The sequence below is a fragment of the Artemia sp. Qi Xiang Cuo genome, chromosome 1 (genome assembly GCF_049724085.1).
Source record: "Artemia sp. Qi Xiang Cuo chromosome 1, ASM4972408v1, whole genome shotgun sequence".
Lineage (NCBI taxonomy): Eukaryota > Metazoa > Arthropoda > Branchiopoda > Anostraca > Artemiidae > Artemia > Artemia sp. Qi Xiang Cuo.
Window position 1 is genome coordinate 38709733 of NC_142794.1, and position 18361 is coordinate 38728093.

Here is an 18361-nt window from a genome sequence, read left to right on the forward strand (position 1 = left end):
GTAAAACAAGGCTATTCAATGAGATGAAAGAAAAACAAATTAAAAACACGTTCTTATTGCTAACCAGCCTTTTTGACAGCTAACCTCAAAGGCCTTTTGGTGACCGGTTCTGTGTTAATGTCTAGGCTATCTGTTTTTTAAAATATTTTGTAAGATCATTTTTAATTAAATTTGTGTATAGAGCATTTAGTGTATATTCCCCCAAGTCCCTATTTAAGGAAATATTATTATTAATCTTTAGTCTGATTTCAATTGATTCTCGGACTACCTGCTTTATGCCTAGGTCATTGCTAATAAGGGCGGATTCATCAAAAAGTGTATTGTGGTTAGGATTTTCAAAAATATGGCTGCCTAATGCAGAATCAGATGAAACAGCGGAAATATTAGAATTTAGAGCTGTGACTATATCATCTTTATGCTGTTGTATGCCCTTTTCTAAATTCTGGTGTGTTCTATCTATATAATATTTGCCACAATCGAAACCCCTGATTCGAAATAAGGTTGTTCGAATAAAATCGAAAGGAAAATCTGATTTTGAAACGGAACCACAGTTTAATTTTATGCAATGCTTTCGAAGTAGGTATTTTCAAAGAGTGTTTGAAAATTTCAAGGGAACAAAGACAAAAGTTGTTATCAATAATTAAATCCTTTTTTTTTCAGTAGATATTAGTCTTTTTGGGTAATGTCTTAAAGTAAGAGTATTTTGAATTTATGACTATATCATCTTTATGCTGTTGTATGCCCTTTTCTAAATTCTGGTGTGTTCTATCTATATAATATTTGCCACAATCGAAACCCCTGATTCGAAATAAGGTTGTTCGAATAAAATCGAATATCGAATAAAATCCGAAACCCCTGATTGAAATAAGGTTGTTGATTTTACAATCTAAAGGAAAATCTGATTTTGAAACGGAACCACAGTTTAATTTTATGCAATGCTTTCGAAGTAGGTATTTTCAAAGAGTGTTTGAAAATTTCAAGGGAACAAAGACAAAAGTTGTTATCAATAATTAAATCCTTTTTTTTTCAGTAGATATTAGTCTTTTTGGGTAATGTCTTAAAGTAAGAGTATTTTGAATTTCCAGATGTTCCATGTCTGTCAAGAAGATGGCCGCCATTTTAAATTCTTGTGTCCAAATGGTACAATTTTTAATCAGGAATTAATGGTTTGTGATTGGTGGTATGAATCTGACTGCTCCTTGGCTGATGCTTATTACGAATTTCGTAGAAGCAAGTACGATGTAAAAAAGAATCAAGATTCAAATAGATTAGAAAAGGTAAACATAGCGAAAATTTGTTGTCCATACTTTTGAATAAGCTGTCAGATTTTGGAGCCAGCTTTACCGATTCTTGCCTAATGTTCACATCTATATCTCTTCTTCTTCTTTTATGACCAATTGCCAGATCCACCAAGCTTGTTTTTCAAGTTTTGTCTATGCACTAGTGGCAGCTTGGTCCTGTAACTTAAAGATTTAAGTTTCAAACTGTTTGGAAATAACCTGTTAAATCACTTTATACATTAGGTCTAATTGGCCTTGGGCTTTTGGCCCAAATTCCAAGCGGTTAGGAAAAAAAATTGGTCAAATTGTTGGACCCCATTTTAGGATAAAGCATTTATTTTCAGCCTCTTTTATAATATTAAAATCCCACTAACGCACGGTCTTACAATTGTATGTTTCAAGCCAATAGCAAAAAAAAACTCCCCCTCTTTAGGAAAACCGGTTTCTAATTTCGACATTAGGGTTTGCTTAATACAAAAACCTTACAGATATAAGTGACGAGCTGATAAAAGAAACTGGCCTAACTTTGGGTTCCTTCTTTGGGGCTTTCAATTAGAGCTTTGTTAGCCCAAAAGCTTGTAGGTGTAATTTTCAAGCCGGTAAAAAAATGTTTTGGCCTTCTTCTGGCCCATTATCGGGCGAACGAATATTTTTGCATCTTTTTGTGTGTTGGTCTCCCAAGGACTTAAAGATGCAATTTCAAGCCTGTTAAAAAGAAGTATTTACTCTGTTTTGTGGGGCGCGTGTACTCAATCTAACTGTTTGCTTTTGCATTAGGGTCCACTTTGCACAAGAGCCTACAAATGCAAGCTTTAAGCCGTTTGCTGACAGAAAAAAAATATTTTGACCCTGTTTCGGAATCCTTTTTTGGCGGAACCAGTGTTTTTTTTGTTCCGCGAACATTGTTCCGTGGCCCACGGAGTTAAGGACATAACATCCTCGCTACAAAGGACATAACCTCCTCGCTACAAAAATGCATAGTTTCCTGGCCCAAGGAACGATCCTTGACATTTTAAAACCGATCGAATAGTCAACACTAAACATACCAAACTTACTTTTTTGTCAGTATAAAAAGTTTCACTGGCTACTGATAATGCAGTATTAGTAGAATGCTAATAATGAATTTGCTTTAGAACATAGCAATTCCCATACTATTTGCTTGATGCTCTACACCTTTTCAAAGAGAGTCAGTACTCCCTCACATGGTATACAATACAGCTTCACGTGGACATTTTAAAAAAGCATGCAAAACCTATAAATTGATTAAACACGTTTTGAAACTACATGCTATTTGCTTGCCTTATGTTCCCTTGGTACCTTTCCAAACAAAGTGATATAAAAAAGAAAAAATAAAATTTATAGCAACTTCACTCATCGTGATAGTATATAAGGTTTGATACCAACGTCTGAGACACTACAGTTCAACTTGCAAATTGCAAAAAAAAGCGAGCAATACGAGCGGGGATTCCCCTTGCAAAAAGCGATATATTTTTTTGGACAATTGCCTTAACTCGAGAGTAGTTTGATTAAGAATGTAACATGTCTAGAATTTGTGCCAACATGCTATTGAATCATTTACCAAAAAAATAACTCTATTTACAAAAAAAGGGTTTAGCATTTGCGAATTGAACTCTATGAACGATATTAATTAATGTTTGAATAATAGGAGCGTGAATGATTCTAATTAGTGATTGGATCGTATGAAGGTAGAGAAAAAAAGGGATAAGGGATTCGCGAATTGGACTATACAAACGATCTTATTCGAATAATAGGGAAAAAACCAGAGCTAGATAGTATTTGCGAATTGGATTGTATGAAGGTGGAGAAAAAAAGGGTTAAACTGATTAGCAGTTAAGGTAACCCCGAAGGGCTTGTTAATTCATACCTTATTTATTATAAATTTGGAACAATATCAATCTATGAAATGGTTAATGATGATAGAATGACATTGTGAGTTGACCTAGCTCTACCTCTCCGATGTGATCTGTATAATACACAAGTGGTGTTTGAACAGTGTTTTCAGTTTAAAATAGAGTCTAACGTTATAGTATACTAAAAGTTGATACTAAGAGAGATGTAGATGGCAAGAAAAGAATTTTAATAATGGATAGCTTTACTTCTTCGATGTGTTCTGTATAATACACAAAAGGCGTTTGAACATTGTTGTCAGTTTAAAATAGAGTCTAACGTTATAGTATACTAAAAACTTGATACTAAGAGAGATGTAGATGGCAAGAAAAGAATTTTAATAATGAAATTCAGAACAAACCTTAGAAATCCTTGCAAATCAAGTAGTAAGGTGTATGTGAGTACGAACCATAAAGGATCATAAGCACCAACAACCCTAACCAGCAGAGACATCAAGCCTCCAAAGGTCCCCTATCCCCAAACTCGAGGGGTACACCCTCCCTCCAACATTTTCGCCCCCCCCCCATTTTTTTTTATTTGTTTTTTTTAACATGATATATTTTTTTCAACTTTTTTTTTACATGTCTTCGAATGAGATTAAACATACTTAAATTCAGTAGTGTTTTGTCGTGGTTTAACTTGTCACAGTTACATTCTCTTGATTTTTCAAAGTTCATTTTGGATTTCTTTCGTGAAATGCAAGAGTTGAAGAGTTGAAATATTTCAGTAGTGTTTTGTCGTGGTTTGCCAGGTCACAGTTACATTCTCTTGATTTTTCAAAGTTCATTTTGAATTTCTTTGGTGAAATGCAAGAGTTGGAATTATTCAATAGTGTTTTATAGTGGTTTACCTTGTCATACTTACATTCTCTTTATTTTTCAAAGTTCATTTTGAATTTCTTTCCTTGAAATGCAAAAGTTTGAATATTTCAATAGTGTTTTGTTGTGGTTTACCTTGTCAGAGCTACATTCTCTTGATTCTTCAAAGTTCATTTTGGATTTCCATCATTGAAATGCAAGAGTTGGATTATTTCAGCAGTGTTTTGTCGTGGTTTGCCATGTCACAGTTACATTCTCTTGATTTCTCAAAGTTCATTTTGAATTAATTTCGTTGAAATGCAGGAGTTGGAATATTTTAGTAGTGTTTTGTTGTGCTTGACCATGTCACAGTTACAGTTTCTTTATTTTTCAAAGTTCGTATTGAGCTGTTTAGGTTGAAATACAAGAGGTAGAGTATTTCTATACTCATTCATCTTACTTTTTAGTATTAAAGTTACATTCTTCTGATTTTACAAATTTCATTTTGACTTTCTTTCGGGAAATAAGTGAGTTTTCACGCTTTAATAGTGTTTTGTCGTGTTTTACAGTGGCACAATTACAATCTCTTGATTTTTCAAAGTTCATTTTGGATTTCTATCGTGAAATGCAAGAGTTGGAATATTTCAGTAGTGTTTTATCGTGGTTTACCTTGTCACAGTTACATTCTCTTCATTTTTCAAAGTTCATTTTGAATTTCTTTACTTGACATGTAAGATTTAGAATATTTCAGTAGTCTTTTGTCATGGTTTACCTTGTCACGGTTACATTCTATTGATTTTTCAAGGTTCATTTTGGATTTCTTTCGTTGAAATACAAGAGTTAGAATATTTCAGTAGTGTTTTGTCGTGGTTTACCTTGTCAAAGTTACATTCTCTTGATTTTTCTAAGTTCATTTTTGAATTTCTTTCCTTGAAATTCAAGAGTTGGAATATTTTAATAGTGTTTTGTCACGATTTATCATTTTACGCTCACAGTCCCTTTATTTTTAAAATTTTATTTTGAATTGTTGTCGTTGATATGGAAGGTTTTGATTATTTAAGTAGCGTTTTGTCGTGGTTTACCTTGTCGAAAATACATTCTCTTAATTTTTCAAAGTTAATTTTGAATTTCTGTCTTTGCATTGTAAAAATTAGAATATTTTAAGTGTGTTTCGTTACGTCTTAGTCTGTAACAGATACATTCTCTGGATTTTTCTAGGTTCAATGTTAATTTTTTACACTGACTTGCAAGAGTTTGATTATTTCACTTGCGTCGTATCATGGTTTACCATGCCAAAGTTAAATTCCCTTGCTTATTTAAAGTTCATTTTGGATTTCTTTCGTTGAAATGCAAGAGTTGGAATATTTCAGTAGTGTTTTGTTATGGTTTACCTTGTCACAGTTACATTCTCTTAATTTTTCAAAGTTCATTTTAGATTTTTTTCGTTGAAATGCAAGAGTTGGAATATTTCAGTAGTGTTTTGTCACGGTTTGCCTTGTCACAGTTACATTCTCTTGATTTTTCAAAGTTCATTTTGGATTTCTTTCGTGAAATGCAAGAGTTGGAATATTTCATTAGTGTTTTGTCGTGGTTTACCTTGCCACACTTAAATTCTTTTGATTTTTAAAAGTTCATTTTGGATTTTTTTAATTGAAATGCAAGAGTTGGTGTATTTTAGTCGTGTCTTGTCATGGTTTACCTTGTCACAGTTACATTCTCTTAATTTTTCGAAATTCATTTTGAATTTCTTTCGTGAAATGCAAGAGTTGGATTATTTCAGTAGTGTTTTGTCGTTGTTTACCATTTCACAGTTGCATTCTCTTGATTTTTCAAAGTTTATTTTGAATTACTTTCGTGAAATGCACGAGTTTGAATATTTCATTAGTGTTTTGTCGTGGTTTACCTTGTCACAGTGACATTCTCTTGATTTTTTAAAGTTCATCTTGAATTTCTTTCGTTGATATGCAAGAGTTGAAATATTTCACTAGTGTTTTGTCGTGGTTTATCGTGTCCAAGTTACACTCTCTGGATTTTTCAAAGTTTATTGTGGATTTCTTTCGTTGAAATGTGTTTTGTCGTGCTTTACCTTGTTACAGTTGCATTCTCTTGATTTTTCAAAGTTCATTTTGAATTTCTTTCGCTGGAATGCAAGAGTTGGAATATTTAAGTAGTTTGTTTTTGTGCTTTACATTGTCACAGTTACATTCTCTTGATTTTTCAAAGTTCAGTTTGGATTTTTTTCGTGAAATGCAAGAGTTGGAATATTTCAGTAGCGTTTGTCGTGGTTTACCATTTCACAGTTACAAACTCTTGATTTTTCAAAGTTCATTTTGGATTTCTTTCGTTGAAATGCAAGAGTTGGAATTTTTAAGTATGGCTTTATCTTGGTTTACCTTGTCACAGTTACATCTTCTTGAGTTTTCAAAGTCGTTTCGGATTTGATTAGTTGGAATGAAAAAGTTAGACTTTTTTAGTTGGTTTTTGTCATGGTTTACATTGTCACAGTTACATTCTCTCGATTTTTTAAAATTCATTTTTGGATTTCTTTCGTTGAAATGCAAGAGTTGGATTATTTCAGTAGTGTTTTGTCGTGGTTTACCATGTCACAGTTACATTCCCTTGAATCTTGAAAAATCAACAGAATGTAACTGTGACAAGGTAAAGCACAACAAGACACTACTGAAATATTCCAACTCTTGCATTTCAACGAAATTAATTCAAAATGAACTTTGAAAAATTAAGAGAATGTAACTGTGACAATGTAAATCACGAGAAAACACTATTGAAATAATCCAACTTGCATTTCAATGAAAGAAATTCAAAATGAACTTTGATAAATCAAGAGAATGTAAAAATCCAAAATGAACTTCGAAAAATCAAGAGGATGTAACTGTGACAAGGTAAACCACTACAAAACACTACTGAAATATTCCAACTCTTGCATTTCAACGAAAGAAATCCAAAATGAACTTTGAAAAATCAAGAGAATGTAACTGTGACAAGGTAAAGCACAACAAGACACTACTGAAATATTCCAACTCTTGCATTTCAAGGAAAGAAACCCAAAATGAAATTTGAAAAATCAAGAGAATGTAACTGTGTGACAAAGTAAACCACGAAAAAACACCTAGTAAAAATTACAACAATTTCAATTAGACGAAAGAAAACCAAAATCAGAATCGAAAAAATAAAGAGGAATTAAATGGAAATATATACAACCCTACAAACCAAACCTGATATAATCCACATAAAGCACTGTATTGCAATTAACAGGAATTAACTTTGAAACATAAGGAACATGTACCAGTGACAAGGTAAAGCATAAGAAAACACTACTGAAATATTCCAACTCTTGAACTCTTGTATTTCACGAAAGAAATCCAAAATGAACTTTTAAAAATCAAGAGAATGTAACTGTGACAAGGTAAACCACGACAAAACACTACTTAATTTACGTATGTTTCATCTCATTCAAATACATTTTAAAAAAAGTTGAAAAAAATATATCATGTTAAAAAAAAAATAAAAAAAAAAATGGAGGGGGGGGCCAAAAAGTTGGAGGGAGGGGGCACCCTTCGAGTTTGGGGATAGGGGACCTTTGGAGGGTTGATGTCTCTGCTGGTTAGGGTTGTTGGTGCTTATGATCCTTGATGGTTCGTACTCACATACACCTTACTACTTGCTTTGCAAGGATGTCTAAGGTTTGTTCTGAATTTCATTATTAAAATTCTTTTCTTGCCATCTACATCTCTCTTAGTATCAACTTTTTAGTATACTATAAAGTTAGACTCTATTTTAAACTGACAACACTGTTCAAACGCCACTTGTGTATTATACAGAACACATCGAAGAAGTAGAGCTATCCATTATTAAAATTCCTTTCTTGCCGTCTACATCTCTCTTAGTATCAACTTTTAGTATACTATAACGTTAGACTCTATTTAAAACTGACAACACTGTTCAAACGCCACTTCTGTATTATACAGAACACATCGAAGAAGTAAAGTTATCCATTATTAAAATTCTTTTCTTGCCATCTACATCTCTCTTAGTATCAACTTTTAGTATACTATAACGTTAGACTCTATTTTAAACTGAAAACACTGTTCAAACACCACTTGTGTATTATACAGATCACATCGGAGAGGTAGAGCTAGGTCAACTCACAATGTCATTCTATCATCATTAACCATTTCATAGATTGATATTGTTCCAAATTTATAATAAATAAGGTATGAATTAACAAGCCCTTCGGGGTTACCTTAACTGCTAATCAGTTTAATCCTTTTTTTCTCCACCTTCATACAATCCAATTCGCAAATACTATCTAGCTCTGTTTTTTCCCTATTATTCAAATAAGATCGTTTGTATAGTCCAATTCACGAATCCCTTATCCCTTCTTTTCTCTACCTTCATACGATCCAATCATTAATTAGAATCATTCACGCTCCTATTATTAAAACATTAATTAATATCGTTCATAGAGTTCAATTCGCAAATGCTAAACCTCTTTTTTGTAAATAGAGTTATTTTTTGGTAAATGATTCAACAGCATATTGGCATCAATTCTAGACATTTTACATTCTTAATTAAACTACTCCCGAGTTAAGACAATTGTCCAATAAAAATATATCGCTTTTTGCAAGGGGAATCCCCGCTCGTACTGCTCGCTTTTTTTGCAATGCGCATGTCGAACTGTAGTGCCTCAGGCGTAGGTTTCAAACCTTATATACTATCACGATGAACGAAGTTGCTAGACATGTTTTTTTTTATCACTTTGTTTGGAAAGGTACCAAGGGAACATAAGACAAGCAAATAGCATATAGTTTCAGAACGTGTTTAATCACTTTATAGGTTTTGCATGCTTTTTTAAAATGGCCACGTGAAGCTGTAGTGTATACCATGTGAGGGAGTACTGACTCTCTTTGAAAAGGTGTAAAGCATCAAGCAAATAGTATGGGAATTCCTATGGCCTCAAGCAAATTCATTATTAGCATTCTACTGCTAGGTGGTTGAATTGCCTTACGTTGCGTATAAACCTTTCACGCTTAAACAAATTCTTTGTCACTAGGATAACGTAAAATCCATTAAAGCATTACAATCGCCTTCTTAAATTACCACAAGTAAACTATTGAAAAATTTAAAATGTGGAATGGAGATGGAAATTCGTAATCTGATACAGCGTAAAAATCTTGCTCGAAAAATTTTTTGAATTTATTTTCAAAATCTTTTTAATTACTCGCCCAGAAATTTCATATTGATGCAGATATTTTGATTTTTTTACAATTCAAAATTGGAATTAAGATTAAAATTAGATCTCATATCTACATGGCGTTGCCTATGTTACTGACAAAATTGCTCCCCCGAGATCAGTTAACGTAAGATTAAGCCTAAAGCTGGGCTTGTGTGATAGGTCCTACAGCGTAATTAAGAGAACCATTGACAGGAACAAATTAAACTTACTTTGCTCAGATGCTAAAAAATGAAGTCAAATGAAGTTTCATCATATTTTAACAAAAATTAGAATATTAGTCAATAACGTTTTATTTCAGGTAATATTTTTAGTCAGATCTGGTTATAACCGTTAACATAATTATTTACACGGTTTCACACTGGCCTTCAGTAACGTAACTAACGTAAAATACTTAGCATAAGAATATAAAACAGTCTATGATTAGCAAGCTAAAAATAATCCACTAATGAGAAACAAGCTTACATTTCCCCGGTCTAAAGTAAATAAGTTTATTAAGCTTACTTAGCCAATTTGAAATCACTGTTACTGTGGCATGCAACACTTTTTGTATTTTGTTTCCATTCATGAAAAAAAGAAATAAATAAAATAAAAAAAGCGAAATATCACACAAGTATTTATTCTGACACAAAGTTTATTTAGTTTTATATTGTTCTTAATTGTTGTCTCTTTTGTATCTGATCTAACTACTTCACTGATAGGGGTGAATCTCCAGCATTTTTATGGGGAGGGGGGGCAAAAGGGGTCCATGTCTGACAGTCAAGGGGCTTGGGCTATATAATATATCTTTTCTCCACATTATTGAGGGGAGACAACTATCTCCTTTCCCCCCTCCCCTCAAAACGACGGCCCTGTCACTGATAATGGACGGCACGTAAGAAGGAATGCACATCAATAGCAGCTGTAACATAAATTTAATTTAAGTACCTGTAAGAGGTGCCTAGATTCGGAAGCCGGCGTTTCCCTCTGGAAATCACCCCTCCCCCTCCGTTAGTCCTCCCCCAGAAACTTCCCCGGATAATGCCCCTCCATGGGAAATTCCTCCTGCAGAAAATTCCCCCAAAGTGAACTATTCCCCCAGAAAAATTCCCTTCGCAGAAAATTCCATCCCACGGAAAATTCTCCCTGGAAAATTCCGCTTGGAAATCCCCCCAGAAAATTCCCCTCCCCCCCTGGAAAATTCCTGCGAACACAAAATTGAACATCCACACAAAAAGTACAAAATAGTTACAAAATGTCGATCAGATGTCCTAAGGGGTAACAAAAAAATTAGGTATCAAAAACAATTTTAGGACAGGGACTGTTTGGTCTCCATTCACTTTTGACTTATAAAAAAAGACTAATGCTCTCAATTTCCCATCGAATGAGCATCCTCCGAAGTTTCTGCGACCAGGAGGGGGAGGTTGGGATGAGGAAAGGGCAGCCGCATTCCTATATGGAATAAATTCTGCTCCTTTTGGGGTTTTTTGTTACTCTTTTCTTCCAAAATAACAGCGTAGACAAGAAATATTCCCGGAAATAAAGAGGGATTATGTAACAATTTTCCTCCAACCACTATAAAACATCCGCCTCATCATTTCCTGAAACTCAATACCCTTGACCTTTCTTAAGATATTGCATATCCAGCTTTTTGATAAACCTGAAGCACATAGTACGTTTTAATTTAGCTTAAAATACCCCTAAAAATTCTCCAAAGTTTCACCTTAATACCTTTGGACTTTTCAGAAGCACTCAGAATAAAAACTATCCCCTTTTCCTAATGATAAATCCTGCATACAATCCTTGTCCTGGGGCTGTGGGTGGTATGGCATCCCTAGAGCCATAGCTGTTAGACCTTTTGACTGGTTTGAACAAAATGACAATTAAAGAATTCTGAAGATTGTTAAAGAGAGGGGGCACATATAAAGGGCAAGAGAAGATGGTTGCCCTCCAATCTCTCTCTAATTCCCCCTCAATATACATTGAAAGTTTCAACCTTATGCCATCAGCCGTTGCTTAGATATTGCTGAAATTCCCATTTCACACCCAGCAAGGACAAAGTGTGTTTTGACTGTGTTAGGTATCCCTCTCGACATTTTCTTAAAGTTTCACATTAATACTCTAAGTTTTTTTTTTGAGATCCAGGATCAAACATGCCCCCTTTTCTAAATAAAATACGTTATCAGAGACAACGATATAGCATTGCCTACTGTAAAGGCAATAAGGCTTCAATGTTTTGTTATTATTTTTTTTCTCCAAGAGGCACTTCATCTAGAAGGGGTGGTCGTACAAACATCGGGGGGGGGGGGGGCTTATTGGATAAAAATGGGAAGTTCTTTAAGAGTCAAAAGCTATCGGAGGGAAAGTAACCCTCCTCCCTCCATGCCCTCTTTTCCCCAAATGTATCCGATGAAAATTTTGAGACAGGTATTTAGTTCAAAATAGTCCAATGATCATATAACAATGTCTCTGAGGTAGGCACCCCCCCCCTAGATCCTGGAGGTAAGAATTGTAAGATATGTCCCGGGGGCACATAAGGCTTTTATGGAAGGGTTGGTCGTAACAAAAACAGAGCCTGGGGGCAAACGTCATAAATTATGCCCCAGGGGCATATAAGTTTTTTATGAAAGTGGTGGTCGTATAAATTTTGTAGGAGGTTCATTTGATTGGAAATTGGAAGTTCTAGTTCCCTTTTTAAGGGTCAAAAGTGAACGGAGGGCAACTAGACCCCTCCCCTAAACCGTCTTTTCACCAAATGCATCCTATCGACACTTTGAGACAGACATTTTGCTCAAAAGAGTCTAATGAGCACATAAGAATGCCTCGGGGGTTGACCCCCCCCCCCAGAGCTCGGGAGTAAGAATTGTAAGTAGTGCATTGGGTATAAAGGTTTTTATGGAAGGGGTGGTTGCATAAACTTTCACACTTACAGGGAGGCTTACACCCACAGACACTCACACTCAAACACTCAGAATCACTCACTATACCACATCCCAAAGTACATTAGTACAAAGTACACTAGTGAAGTAATATATTTTTTTCTTAAGTACATGGATGGGCAGTCAATAGTTTATCTATTATAATCAGCTGAAAAATTGAATTAAACCTATTTCTTAAAATCGGAGCATAGGGCAATGAAAAAAAATGGTATTTACGCTAGAAGTAAACTTACTTTTTTCTGGTTGATTATTAGAATGCGGCAATTAGATCGTTGGTAATTGCGAGTACCTCATTTTACCTATTGTCTTTCTATAATTTCGGGGATAAAAATTTCCCATACCCGGTCCAACTAGAAAACTATATTTAAAACAAAAAATATCTAATGAATATATTCATTCTCTGAGTATTATTATAATGAATATATGTTTAAAAAGTGTTTTGTTGTCAATATAGTATAAGTTAAGCTTTAGTGTAAATAGGAGAGGGTTTTGGGGGCAGTAGTTTCCGTTATATTTATTAAAATCTCCATTTGTATTATGTTTTAACGCCGCGCTTTAATTTCATTTGAAAAACGCACTTGTTTCCTCCTTTAATTTCAAATAGACTGTTCTTAGATAATGTTTAAAGATTTCTTTGGAATGGAAACTATAATCACAGGCACAAACAATCTCCGTTTATTTGTAAAACTTATTTTCAAAGAAATATACCTTCGTTGGTTGTACTGGAAGAAAAAGTACCTGGAAGAAAAAGTAGATCACTAAGAATCCAGTAATTTTTTTTTCTGTTATAATGTAGAACATGAGAACGAAGGAATTTGTGCTACCCAGACTTGCTATAAGACGGTTTATTTGTTTTGTCTAGGCTAAAAATGTTAAAAGCTGTAGACTGCTTATTGTGTCTTATTTCTCTTTCAGGGCTCCACAACCTCAAGCTTAATTTTAAGCAAAATTGTTCCTCTGGACTCAAAACCTATTTTAAAGGAGTTAGATGAAAAACACCAATTCGAAAAATCTAAACAGCAACGTGAAGACCTAAGTGGAAGTAGCAAATATTTTTTAGAAAGAGAAAACTCACGAATTACAGATGACGAAATCACGGCACTCGGATTGGAAGATCTGAAAGAACATACTAAAGAAAATTTGAACCTGCAAAGTTTGAAAATTTCCAGCGGAAACGAGCAAAAAAACTCTAAAGTCATGGAGGTTCAGATTGTTCCGGAAACTTTGAATTTGAATTCGGAAAAGAATGCCAATCTTAAAAAATATGAAACAGACACTTTAAACATATTAGCTATCGACCCAAACACAGCATCTTTATCTTTCAATCTCACACAAGGATATAATCATCCGCTAGTATTTAATATTAGTAGTAAACACAACAAGCATTTACATGAAGGCATACTAGAAAGCAGCCAAAGTTTTTTGAAAAGAGAAAATGTGGACGACAACATCCCAGCACCCTTAGTGAAAGACCTGACAGTTAATCCGAACACAATTTTTAGTCCCCAAAACTTAATAGCTTCGAACAAAAAAGAGGCAATTAATTTTAAAGTCAAGGAAATAGGAAGTCTTCCAGAAATTTTGAGCCTGACTAAGGGAAAAGACATATCTCTTGAAATATTTGAAAAAGTTGTGGCTACCGAGCCCAAAGGAACTCGTCTATCTTCTAACATGGTTGAAGAAAACAATCATTCACTTTTCATTAACGCTATTCCTGAGGACAAGAACCAGTTACATGAAGATCTTTCAGAAGATAGCCAAGGGCTTTCAAATAGAGCCGAAGCACGAAGTACTGACAGTGACATTGTGGGAATTCCATTGAATGACCTGAAAGAAGACACAAATTTTAGTGGAATTCATTTGAAAACATCCAACAAAAGTGAGCCAACGAGTTCAAAAGTTAAAGAATTGCTGAATATTCCAAAAATTCTGGATTTCAATCAGGAAGACTATGTCAATACTGAATCTTTAGTGACTTCCGCTTTGAAAGAGGTAGTTGCCGAACCAACAATAGCTGGGCCTTCTTCCAATTTGACGAGGGGAAATAATCATCAACTTTTTTCAAATGCTACTAATGAGGAGAATAAGTTACAGCAAGACCTATCAGAAAATCATCAAAGGTTTTTGATAACTGAAGATGCGCAAAATTCAAATGAAAAAATCACAACGCTGTTACAGAAAAACATCAATGCAAGATTTGACAAAACTTTTAACATAAAAAATCAAAAAATTTCAAACAAAACAAAACCAATTAATTCGAAAGTTAAAGAAATAAAAAAATTTCCAGACATCTCGAGTTTTAAATTAGAAAAAGAAAAAAAATTGGAAGCAATTGAAGTTGATGTTTTAGAAAAGAAAATTAATGAACCAGAAAGAAATCTTTCACCTCCTGATTTGGTGAACTTTAGTAATTACCCAGCAACTACTAATGCCACCAATAGTCACAATAATGATTTATACGAAGGCTTGTTAGAAATTAGTAAAGATTCTACGGAAAAAGTAAAAACTGAAAATAGTGGCCACGACATTACGGCGTTTTCACAGAAAATTCTGAAAGTTGAACCATACTCCAATTTTCGAGCAAACAATTCTGAAATTTTGCTTAAAAATGAGCCAAATAATTCCAAAGCAAAAGAAGTACAGAATAAACCAGAAATTTTGAACTTAAATCCGGGAAAAGGCATAAATATTATGGCCTTTGAAACAAACATTTTAGAAAAGATTTTTATCGAGCCAAAAGCAACTCTTATACCTACAAACATTGAAGAAGGAGGTAATCAGCATTTATTTTTCAATGTTACTAATGATAATAAGAAGCAGTTGAATCAAGGTCTATCAGGAAGTAGCCAAAGATTGTTGACAAGAGAAGAGGCAGAGAATGCGGACGATGACATCACAACGCTGTCTGTTAAAGATATCAAAGCTGTCAGTTCACAAAATTTGCAAAATTTTAGCAAAGACGAGCTAATTAATTCTGATGTCAAAAAAGTGGAAAATATTCCTGAAATTTCGAACTTTAACTCTGAAAAAGACAAAAATTGCGAAATGTTTGAAAATCATATTTTGAAAAAGGCAATTATTAATCCCAAAAAAACTCTGTCACTACCTGATTCGGTCAAGGTAAACAACCGTCTCCCTAATTTTAATGCTACTAACATACATAACGAGGATTTACATGCAAATCTATTAAAAAACAGGAAAGATTTTATGGAAATAAAAAAGAATCAACACATGGACGAAAATATTCCAGCGTTACGACTACGAGACCCAAAAATAGATTCAGATACAATTTCTAATAAACAAAATTTGGAAACATCCAGTGAAAGAGAACAAAAAAATTCTGAAGATACTGAAGCGTTGAATATTGCTAATGTATTTAACTTTAACTCAGAAAGAGGGTTAGATTTTGGAAGTACAAGTAAGCAGAATGGAATCAAAGACCTAAGTTCTCGTTCAATAGGAAACTCAAAACTAAAAATTCAATCAATCAATAATGAACCAATCGCTAAAATGATGCTCAAAAGCCCGGTAAACCAACAAAATGATACAACCAATTTTAAAAGGAAAGAAATCACAAGCTCTGACAATGTCGACCTAAATTTTAAAGAGAACCAGGTCCAAAGGGAAGAAAATTTGGAGTCAAACAATTCAAAACCCCATCCGCAGACGAATCATGGACTGTTAACAATGACTTTATTTTCAAAGAAAAAATTGGGTGAACAGCTATTTGTTGAGCAGAATATAACAGCAAAAAATAGTATTTACAATCTGGATAGGATTTCCAATAGTCCGACAAACTCTGTTAATTCTAAAAGGAATGCAACGGATTTGCAAATTGAAAAAGAAGTAGCACTTTACTTTAAAACTCTCCCTGAAGACATACATTTAGAAACTCTGCCAAATTTGAAATCAAATTGGGAATTTTCAAAAAATGATGAGGCACGTGATCAAAATAAAAGTCAATTTCTAAATACAGTTGAATTTCATAAAATTTACAACCCTCGTGAGACGACCACAGTTTCTGTAGCAGAAACTGTGGATGCTAGGAATATTCTAACAGATGTAGATTTAGAGATACTTGGATCTGCTTTTGAAAACCAAATTGCTTCAAGTGAGCCAGACACAGAAGTATTTGATGAAACAACAACGGAAACGTTAACAACAATGGAATCTGAAACTGCTACAATTGAAAAAGAAGAACTTCTAATTAAAAGAGAAGAAGACATACGACGAAATGAAAATATAGAAACAGACAGTTTTGAAAGCTCTGATTTTGACTTAGCTGAGAGTTATAATGAAGTAGACACACTTGAAAAAATAAATCAAGTAGAAAAATCTGACATTAGTATTCTTAAACAAGAAACCTTGGATGATGAGCAAAATGATCAATTTGTTGAGAATGAATTCCTGCCAGCAACAGATTATACGACAGATTATGAATTGGTTGATGATGAGATACAAGATCTTTTAGCAATTAGTTCTAGTCATGAAATTTTCTTATCAGACAAAAATTAGCACAAGTGCTAATTTTTAGTGCTAATTAAGTCTAGTAGGGTCTAACTAGATATCTCGTATGTTTCATTTCCTAGTCTAAACCAAAGCAAACCACTGAATTATATTATACATATTCATAGAGAAACAGTGATGGAGAGTCATGTTCCAAGAAACGTCCGTGTGTCTAAGAAATGCTTCAAAGAACATGTACTATAAATAGGTATATTTGAGACAAACAAGTGATTCTTCCTGGAAGAGAAAAATTCTAGAATTTCCCGAAATTTCCGACGAAAATTTTCCGAATCCACAATTCTTGCTTTGTGTAGCTGTGTAACTATGACTGTGTTAGCCTATCAGGGTGTGATATTTATCATCTCTGTAATGAGAGGTATAGAAGAGAAACCCCTCTCATAATTTCTGTCTGACTTCATCATAGTCTGGCCTTATCATCAAACGATGATATCATCTGTCTGACCTTGAACATCTGATTTCAGAAATGTACTGTTTTGAAAACTGAGCCTGCTTTTGGAAGACGTTGGCTGTATTAATAAACAAGTCTTATATCTTTCGCTACGTTTCCATTTGTTAATTTATGGACCTGACCAAAAGTTCTATCAACGAATATAATTATTGAAAACTGTTTTTCAACACGGCATAGCGATGCGGGATTTCCGAATGGGCTGAACCCTTCAGGTTTTTTTCCCCGTAAAACACCAATTACAAACTGGGCTTTATGTTAGACATTTCTGTTTTTACTCTGTTCTATTTTCCGAAACTCTGATTCTACACAGGGAGATAGCGTTATCTAACTATAGCGATAGCGTAACAAAAAAATAAATAAAATGAAAAAGATTTTCAAATAGCGTTTGAATTATTTAGTTATAGTCATAGGCGCTACTAAAAGTGGGAGAGAGGTTACGGCTTGATTTCACTATTTATTTTTAAACTTGCCATTTTCTTTTCCCTTTTTCTGATATTTTCTAACATCGATTTGCGGATGGAATTTTACAGCAATGAAAATTTGCAAATTTGCATCCTAATCTGTGGCAAATTATAAAATAGAAAGTTAAATTAGCAAGATTTTGCGTTATAGGCTGACTGAAGGCATTCTTGGTCTTACACTAAAAGACTATATTTAATTCCATATTTAAGAATATATTTCTTAAACTTCTGGAAATAGAAAATAAAAACTTTTGGGCAACACATTTTTCTTTATAGGAAGCGACCTAAAATCAGCGGCGTTTATATGATGGTATTGTCATTGTCAAAACACAAATGCGCACGATTTTAAAATTTAAAGAGGCTCGGGTAACATAAAATATGACATTACAAACTTGGCAAAGAAAATAAATAATAATTCCAAGCTAGGGATATGACTTTACTCCCCAATTAATTGCTACAATAATTCCAATACATGTAAATGCACATAAATAGAATATAGTGCACGATAGCATAGTTTAGTTCAATAATCCTCCAGCAACTACATTGAAAGATGTTCTAATGTGATTGTTAAAAAATAAGGTATTGACCAAAACTTCAACTAGGTGTCGGAAAACAACTTTTCATGCTTATAATTTCTTACTATATAGGCTAATACACCAAAATTCTTTCACTCATCTTTAGGTTGGCCATAAGGTCAAAAGTTTAAGATTTTTTTTTTTAACTGGAAGTACTACTAGTACATTTTGATTCTAACTGTCCAGTTTTAAAGTA

The 18361-nt window shown here is 33.8% G+C and overlaps 1 protein-coding gene across 2 annotated transcripts in view; it reads left to right on the forward strand.

Moving 5' to 3' along the window:
- LOC148956287 (uncharacterized) overlaps positions 1-17216 on the forward strand; it is an 86702-nt gene extending 69486 nt beyond the window's left edge. For both annotated transcript variants that reach the window (XM_089102426.1, XM_089102398.1), the window contains exons 3-4: positions 1086-1277; positions 13070-17216. In XM_089102426.1, the coding sequence (XP_088958552.1) occupies positions 1086-1277; positions 13070-16669 (3792 nt within the window). In that variant the 3' untranslated portion in view covers positions 16670-17216. The remainder of the gene's footprint in view (positions 1-1085; positions 1278-13069) is intronic.
- The last annotated feature ends 1145 nt before the right edge of the window (positions 17217-18361 follow it).